General features: G+C 38.9%; 1 protein-coding gene across 2 annotated transcripts; it reads right to left on the bottom strand.

The window, feature by feature from the left end:
* Positions 1–685: 685 nt before the first annotated feature.
* On the bottom strand, positions 686–4,604 carry LOC122640836 (septin and tuftelin-interacting protein 1 homolog 1-like). Of its 2 annotated transcripts, none has more exons than XM_043834088.1 (2): positions 1,794–4,604; positions 686–1,460 (listed from the first exon to the last, which is right to left on the bottom strand). In XM_043834088.1, exon 1 carries the CDS (start codon positions 4,411–4,413, stop codon positions 1,840–1,842), a length of 2,574 nt encoding a protein of 857 aa, XP_043690023.1. In that variant the 5' UTR covers positions 4,414–4,604; the 3' UTR covers positions 686–1,460; positions 1,794–1,839. The 2 variants fall into 2 exon arrangements, with proteins under 2 accessions (XP_043690023.1, XP_043690022.1); XM_043834087.1 differs by having other exon boundaries at positions 686–1,395.
* Between the last annotated feature and the right edge of the window lie 4,714 nt (positions 4,605–9,318).

Raw genomic sequence — 9,318 nt, 5'->3', positions numbered from 1 at the left:
GTAAGGAGTTGCATAACTTTATTACAGAACAATTGTCTTTGCTCTCTGCTTCTTGTCATCCATAGCAACATATGTACACTTGCATATCCCTTCATTGTTATATATCTTAATTTTTCCATCACCAAAGTTATCTAGTAAGTAATTACAGAAAAAAATCTTTCTTAACAAGTATAATGAATATTCTGAAGAATGGGCTCCAACATCGAACCAACTTGGTTCCTCAGTATATTAGATATAATTTCTAATGCAATATTGACTATAAGGGGGCCACTGAACTTCTATGCTCATCACTTTAAGTAAATACCACTCTTCTAGCCAGTAGCCACTATTAAGATTCCTTTAATGTGCCAAAACTATTCATAAATCTTTGAATCATCCAACAAAATAAGGGTCATGCTTACTTTTTTAGAAGCTCTACTAGGGTACAAAAATAGTCATTTTCAAAGGTATCACACAGTCCAAAATAATAATTTTGTATCCATGGTTTTTCCCCTTTACATATTTAAACCCATTGCCATCTTCACGGGCCCCAATGGTCCAGAAAATCTTTGGCGTAAAAGGAAGTAGGGAGTCTTACTCCCTCATAATAAATAGAAAGATAAGATATTTCTTTTTATTCTGATATACATGTTTACAACTTTGTCATCTTCTAGGGCACAAACAGTCCATAAAATCTGACATAAAAAAAGTAGTCAATCTTAATTCCTTATTGTGACATAGTAAGATTACAGAGATGGCAGCAGTTACAATGTACAAAGTAAGCCAGTCAGGAAAAAAATTAATAATAATAACAACAATTAAAATTTCAATTTACTTCTGATATCTCAAAGCATTTCAGAATTCTTTACAAGTTGAAGCTTAAAAGAAAGATCTCATTACATTCCACTGAATTGAGACTAAACTTCAAAGACTGATGGGAGTAGGCCATGCTTAAAAAAGAAACAGCATCTCATGGCTGGGAAATCATTTCCATGACCAAGCCTGTAAATCAAATCAGCTCTAGGTGGTTAAAGACAGCCCTTCTAGCAACCAATAAAGCTGAACCTTGACGGTTCATAGAAGCCCTATGTTTCTTTCCCTCTATTTGCGCCAAAAAGTAGTTGCTAATATCAGTTTCTACAGTTTTCAGCTCCAACAATTAAATGTCTGACCCCACCATCACCACATATTTCTTTCCTTTCATTTGCTCAAGAGAGTGGCTAACAATATAAGTTTCCACAATTTTCAGCTCCAAGAATTAAATGTCTGATCCTCTCCATGTATAAAGCTTTTACAGGTTGTCAAACACCCCTTCTACCTATAGTTCAAAACCATTTGGGCAATTAAAAAATGAGGAACTGTTTCCATATCTTTAGACATAAGAGGCAAGAAATGGGAAGGCAAAAAGGCAATACCCTGAAGATATATCACATTGGCAATGGTAACTGGTAAGAGCATATTCTTCAGTCCATGCAAGTTAGCAAATGATATGAAATAGGTTTTTTATTTTTTAAAGCATTTATTCATCCAAAAAATTGCTAAAAAGTAAAAAGACAAAGGTCACCACAAAAGTTCAGATCTGAATGATTGAAACAGAAGGTAAAAAAACAAGCAAACATCTTGCGATAATTTCAGTTAGAACAGAAAAAACCCTTCATTTTTCTCAGAACCAGTTGATTACTAATCCCCAGTAATAAAATCTCTCGGTGTAGAAAACTAAATATTTCCTTAGTGGGAGGAATGTTAAACATGCAAAGACAAATGCAGCTGCATCACTTTGAAATTAAAGACAAACTGGAATTTCAAGGACAAACCTTGGGTCTCAGGATGCATTGTCAATAGGACTCATGTGTATAGAACTCAACGCCGTTTCTGACCAGCACTTTGGTGCATATCCAGCAACTGTTCTAAAGACACCAATGACCACCCATCCTCCGTTTGCGCAAAGACCTTCTGATTTAAGGAGTCCATATATATGCTTACATTGCCAAAACCATAGATCTGAAGACCATTGTACATTCTACCAGGTTTAGGCTTAAAAAGTAACTCATGCTGCTGTGCATAAGTCTCAATGACTTCTTTCAAGCTTAACTCTGAAGCTTGTTGTTGAGCATAAGCTGCTGCTGCTTTCTGCTGCTCAAACTGTCTCTGTTCTGTGACCCTAAGATAGGTAATATTCTCTCTAGCTCCAGGTTGTACCACCTCCATACCTTCAACAGCCTGGTTCATCATATCAAGCCCAATGTTAAGCTGATAACGGACACGCTCATTTGCAAGTAATTCTGCAGGAAGAAGTCCTTTCCAGCCCAAATACCACTGTGTGACTTCTTCAAAATTAGGGTTAGAGCACAACCAGTGATACAAAACCTGTTGCCACTTTGTAAAAAAACCAACTTCTAACATCGAGACGATGTGGTGAATTGGAATAGCAGATGCCCAAGACATAACCCAATAAAACTGATCTAGCTTTTGATTTGCTGGGTTCACCTGGAACTCCTGCATTACATTCAGCAACTTTGGAACTATATATCGAACAATCAGCTGTTCCCAACTGGCTGGATCAAATACAGTCTTCCAAGGAGACAGCATTGTGTAAGCAGAAGCATCACTGGGGTGCCATGCATGAAGTACATTTCCCAGTTTGAACCGTATTGTGTGATACAAACTCTCCAACTTATGTCCCAACAAAGGAAGCCATGGATGCACCCAGACATGAATAGACACGGTCTCCCGACGTGGATCCCATGATTCTACAGCATCCGATAGTTTTGGCATAACAACATTATCTAGAATGGCCTGAAGAACTGAACGAGGCAATAACTTCTCCCATGATTCCAGAAACCGCAGCATTGGTTCAGGATCCCTGGCTTTCCATGTATTTGTCCCAGAGATTCTCACAGCAGGAAAGACAACTTCCATGACCAACTGGACATAGGGAGACACAGCATCTGAGTAATCAAAGGGATCATCCCCTTGCAACAGATCTTTCCATGAAGACATCACCTCCAACCCATGCAATGGATTTTGAAGTGGATCCCATCCCTGTAAGACTCTAATTAGTAGAGGCAAGGCAAATGAACAAGCAATGCATGACAAATTGCAGAGTTTGTAGTCATCAGTATATCTCCTCTGTAACTCACTGAATGCCTTTGCAAGCGAATCCAGTGTCAAAGTCCCAGATGAATTCTCCTGACCTATTCGAATCAATATGCCAGCAATGTATTCCATATTATCCAATTGCTTCTTCTGCTGAATTGCCTCCTTCTGGAGCTTCTCCTTCTCCCCCTGCAAACTCACTGCAGTCTCTCTCTCATTCCTTAAATCCCTATCCAGTTTCTGTATATCAAGCTCAGCTAAATCTACAATCAATCTGATATTGTGTTGAAGCTCAGGCATTGGTGTATCATTTTCCTTAGCCTTTTCTTCAGCATTCAAGTTCTCCAAATTTGTTAAAACCCGAATCTGCGGTCCCCTCATATCAAGCACCTTCTGAACAACCTCCAGACCCTGCTCTTGCTTCTTTGCCAACAACTCTTCAGCAGTAATATATTCTTTCTTCTTACCCCGATTTTTCTTGGACCAAAGCTTCTCTTTTGCTCGACCTGCAGGTTGAGCAACTCCAGGTACAGATTTCTTCTCCTCTGATTCTTCCAATACTGGCAACTTTGTCTCTTTGTAATCATTAAAACCCATTCCCATGTTTTTAGGACGCAACTTCGCTTCGATTGGAGCAACAATACCTTGCTCATTCTTACCCAAACCTCCTCCTTTGTACCCCATCTTCTCAAGCAATTTCAACCCAATCCCCTTCGTATGCTTTTCAAACACCCCTACATCACCAAACTGTGGTTCCTTCCTCCCTCCTTGAGATTTTGAAGCCAATTTGGACTTCTCCCTCTCTCGCTCCCGCTGTTGCGCACCCTCCTTGATCTTTCTCCCAAAGGCAGTGGGGAGAAAATCATCATCATCATCATCACCACCACCACCACCACCACCACCACCATTCTCTCCTCGACTATCTTTCTTCGCCGAATTTGACTTAAACCCCAACCCTAATCCAGCATTATTTGCTCCAAGCCCCAACCCAGAGGAGCTCCCATCCTCCTCATCTGCCTCCAATTCCATCTCCATCTCCTCATTCTTCTCTTCCTTAGCATTCTTATCAATCTCCTGATTAGGCATCACAATACCAGTGGAAACAAAATTCACGGGCTTGGTGAAATCAGACTTCTTGGAGAAATCCTTCCGTCGCTTCCTGGAAGAACCATCGTCGGCATCAGAATCGCTATCGGCAAAGACACCAAATAGGACGTCTTCCTTGGTCTGTTGTCGCTTCTCCTTGCGTTTCCTGTAATAGAACTCACCACCAATCCATTGCCCATCTTCGAAATCGTTTTCCATTCCAAATCTATCCATGTTCTGGTACTCATCCATATTTATTGGGCACTCACTAATCTGTCTGTGTCTTCTTCTTCTCTCTAGGGTTTTTGTTATAGACAAAAGAAAAAAAGAAGCAGAAGAAAGCCCTATAACTTCTTCTTTTAGTAACTATTGATGAGAGTTCTTGAGACTCGGAAGATTTGGGTTCACGAAGATTAGAAAAAACCCAAGAAACCCACCAACGGATACTCACCAAGAGTTGTATGGGCCAGTACCAGAGTTGGTCTGTGTGTTAGCCTGCTAGGGAATCTGGAGAATATTGATTCGAATGAATGAGAACAAGAAACTAACCAGATTGAGTAATGATATTCACGAAGAGTCGATCAAATCAGTCCTTCCAGAATCCAGATAAAGATCAACAATAAACAATCTTCATGTTCTTCAGCCTTCACGAAACCCACCAATGGATGACAGAACCTTCGGCCTTCACGAATACTACTCACGGAAGACGGAACTCACCAAACCTTCAGCCTTCAATCTTCATATTCTTCGGCCTTCACGAAACCCCACTCACGAATGACGGAACCACATACTCGTCTCTCTGCTATTTTTTTCTCCTTTGTTTTCGTTTCTGTCCATTTCTATCCAACCAAACACAGCCTTCCCTGATCGTAACGAGGCTCCGCCGCTTCTCCGCTCTGACTTTGCAAAATGAAATTTTAGGGTCTTTTTCAAATGTCCCCTCAAATTGCGCATACGTACAAATGCACCCTTGAAAGTTGACTAATTTTAAATCCACTCCTAATTTCCAAACTTTGTAACAATCTAATCCGTAAGTTCAGGACATTAGTTTCAGAGAATCTAATGATTAATATGCCCTTATGATAAAAATCCAACAAAATTAAAGAGTACAGTGATCAAATTGCCCTCATCTTCCCTAAATCGTTTAGAGTTTGAAACTGAAAATCAAACCCTAAACGAATACCTATTCTACTTGGGAAATACAAGAAAACACACTTCAGACTTGTAGAACTAGAGTTTAGGATTGAAATCCCCATTGAGCTCCTCTACACATTCAACAGAATTTCTGTGGGGATTTGGAGAACCAGAGGTTAGGATTTCTACAGTAGAGTTGCGGTAAGTCACACGGATAGTTCCAGTAGGGTTGGGGGCAGATGGTGAAGAAAAAGAAGATGTGGTGGTAGGCTTTGTGGTGCTATGAAATTCAAAACTTTTTTTTTTGGTAAAGGAAACTCAAAACTCACACGCACGAGTTTCTCTTTTTAATATAAAAAGAGCTCTTTAGTTGAATTGAAAGAAAAAAAAACTAGTAAGAGAGAGAGAGAGTGAGTGTCTCAGTTTCTGAAACTTAGAACCCAAGTATAATTGCTGCTACTTTTAAAACCCAAGTATCAGTTTCTGAAACTTAGAACCCAAGTATAATTGCTGTTATTTTTAAAACCCAAGTATAATTGCTGCTATTTAATCATGATGAATTAAAGAGAAGAAGAGTGAAACAAGTTACCGTCCTATATTGTTCAATCAATCAATATTGCTGCTACTGATTTTTATTGGCACATTAACTCAGAGGAAGTACTGCTATTAGGTATTCAATTTTTTAAATTTGGGAGAGTTTACATTGAGGGGCTATTTCAGTTTTAAATCTTAAACGATTTGGGAAAGATGAGGGTAATTTGGTCACTTTACTCTTTAATTTTGATGGGTTTTTATCACAAGGCATTTTGGTCACTAGATTCCCTGAAATTAACGTCTAACGTCCTAGACTACTGGACTGGACTAGATTGTTACAAAGTTTGAAAAATAAAGGTGCATTTGGAATTAACAAACGTTCAAGGGTACATTTGTACGTTTGGACAATTTGAAGGGGGCATTTGAAAAAACCCAAAATTTTATTAGTTCATTACAAGAGAAAACGTGTTCTTAAAACAAAGTTCACATGTGACCATGGTTCGTATTCTCGGATCGGATCAATATCGATCATTTAAACAGTATTTAAATGAGGTGTTCTACCCCTATGTAGGACTGCTGATCAAGTGCTTTGAAGGCGATTGAATTTTCAAGAATTGAGGTGAGTAAGACTAATTGGTTAATGCTTATGACTAGACTAATTGGTTAATGCTTATGACTACTAAGTTTGTTTATGTGTATTTAAATGAATGAATATTATGCTGTTTTTGATTGAGTAAGCTATGCTCATGCTAATAAATGTTTTTAAATATGCAATTGCATTGTTTGTTATATTGATATAAAGTTTATGTGCTATGCCATCAAATTTATGATATGAAATTATAACACATGATGAAATGCAAATGAATGGCATGAAAGAAAGAAGGAAATAATGATTGAACATGCAAAAATAGAGTCAAGATACGACTAGGGGTGTCAATAATACCCGGCTGGCCCGAACCCGCCCTGAGCCCGGACCCGACCGACCCTGATCTACCAATCCGAAGGGCGGGTTAGGGTTGAGTTTTTGGCTGACCCTGGCAGGGTCGGGTCGGGTCCGGGATAAGACCTCGGGCTTAGCCCGGCCCGGCCCGGACCCGACCCTGTATTAGTTATAGATATATAATATTATATATTAATGTATATATTATAAAAGAAAAGACAAAAAGCCAATAGTAAACCCTAAAATCTAAATCCCTTTTCATTTTTTCACTTATCCAGATCCAAAAAGCCGCCGCTCGACGATCGTGCCTCCATCTTCCTCCTTCCCTGCTATCAAGCTTCAGTGAAGATCAAGGAAGCTGCTTACCTGCGTCGAGTTCTTACGTTCGTCTTCTCTGCTGGCTTGCTTCCAACAATGTTTGTTCATGGATTTTGGCAGAGAGAGAGAGAGAGGAGATTCGCGAGTACTCTGGTAGTCTGGTAGAATACTAGGGAGTACAACATGAAGGTACAATGATGCAGATAGGCGTTGGATAAGAAGCAGAGTTTGAGCCGAAGTTTGTTTAGTTGAGTCCATAGTAGAGTCTAATTCTATTTATGTTTTAATTAGGGTTTCTTGTTTCAGTTTTAGAGTAAGAGTATTCAATTATTTTTTTTTAAATACCATTGTAATCCACCGATACTCAGATTTGAGAGTTTTGGAATGAAATTTTTTTTGGGTTAACCGATGGTTGCCATGAGCCTTGCGTGCACTCCTCCCTCCACTGATTTCCTTCTTCTTTCTTCTTTTACCCAGCTGCTGTCTGCGTTTATTCCTATTGGTTGCTTATGCTATTGAGGATTGAGAGGCCTTGGGGGTGTGGTTGCTACTCTCAAAATTTCAGAACAAAAGACCTCCAGATGAGAGAGATCTATCTCTCAAGAAGATTGAAGCCCTGTTCCGCCTGGTTCTGTTAGCCGAAGGTTGAAGAAGACTTCAATCGTGAGTCTAATTCAAACCCCTATTTGTTTTATTTCCCTTAATACCCCTGCCCTTTATTCCTTATTCTCCACTTAGTCTATTATTTTGCTTTGTTCCAAGTGTGACCCTTCACATTAGTTACAATCCTTTCTTTATCTTTTCACTCTTGCCTACCCAAATACACTATTAGTTTCTGTTCATTTACAATCCTGCTACTGTTCTTTTAAATCTTCATGCCATTGAAAGTTGGAACTTTATTCTGTAAATGAATATCATAGACAGAACCAACAGTATATGTTCTTCTGTTTATGGTGGGTAGATAGTTCTCTCCCTTAAATTCAAGTCAAAATGTTGCATTTGTTGTATTGGCTATTGATAAAACATTAAAGCCTCTTGCAATATATAAATTAAGCTCTTAGGATTTATGAATTTTTAATGTTTATTCTTTTGCCAAGCTTTGTTCTTTTTATCTCATGTGTTCAATAATTTGAGTTCTTGAGGAAAATGTAATTGAGGTACTTGAGATAAGCTTGTAGTCAAGATTTATACATGTTTGTGAATTATTTTTATTTAAATTTACAAGTCCCTCTCTTCCTCTCTCCTTCCCCTCTTATTCTTCTTCTTTAAAGAATTTTTCAGGTTTTTTTTAGATATATTTTTTGATATATATCAATCAGGGTCAAGACAGGGTCAATCAGGGCCAACCCGACCCTGCCCAACCCTATCAGGGTCGGGTCGGGCTGGGCCGGGTTAGGAAAAACCCTGGCAGGGTCGGGTCAGGGTTGAGGGTTTCTTGGCCCTGCCAGGGTTGGGTCAAGGTCAGGGTTTAGGTTAAGGCCTCTAGGGTCAGGGTTAGGGTTTAGGCAGGCCCGGTCCAACCCGACCCATTGACACCCCTAGATACGACCCGGCACTAAAAGGGTACTTCGGCACAAAAAGGGTGCTTTAAGAGGCGTGTTGGGGCATAAAAAAGAGAACATGTAATTTATGAAAAAAATTACATATGATCAAATGCCAAAACCTGATTCATGTATAACTTATGAAAAATATGTCATAAGCTATACATGTTGAACGACGAATTTATGATATGATCAAATGCCAAAACCTGATTCATATTATGTTTACTTCCTTATATATATATAATAAATGATATGTATTTGTTTCCTTAAATTTTCTTCGGTCTAGAGACCATTGTTAACAAAGGGAAATCTACTCTGATTTGTTTTAGGCGATTGTGGATTCTACTACTATCTTGGTAATCTAAGGACTTTTCAATTCAAGAGAGCAAAGAGAAGATAAATGAGACAAGAAGCCAATTGGAAATGATGGCCGAAATTTTTTTCGGATTGCTCGAATGAAGCGGCTCGCAGTATAGTGTAGGATGTGCTAAAGCAAGCACCTTAAAACTACACCATTGTTAGAAAACAGAAAAAAAAATAGAAGATAAAAGTGCAAATTTGTTGTTTGATCAAAAGGTCCTGCACTTTGTGTTTATTCTTCTATTATACTCCCGTGGGTACTCTTCTAATCAGTTCCATTGGTCAGTTATAACTCCTCAGTCGGTTGTGGCCACCTTCCCGAAATATTGG

This window comes from Telopea speciosissima, chromosome 9 (assembly GCF_018873765.1).
Source record: "Telopea speciosissima isolate NSW1024214 ecotype Mountain lineage chromosome 9, Tspe_v1, whole genome shotgun sequence".
In the NCBI taxonomy this organism is placed as follows: domain Eukaryota; kingdom Viridiplantae; phylum Streptophyta; class Magnoliopsida; order Proteales; family Proteaceae; genus Telopea; species Telopea speciosissima.
The sequence above is the reverse complement of the archived record's forward strand: the minus strand, read 5'-3'. Positions and strand labels throughout refer to the sequence as shown.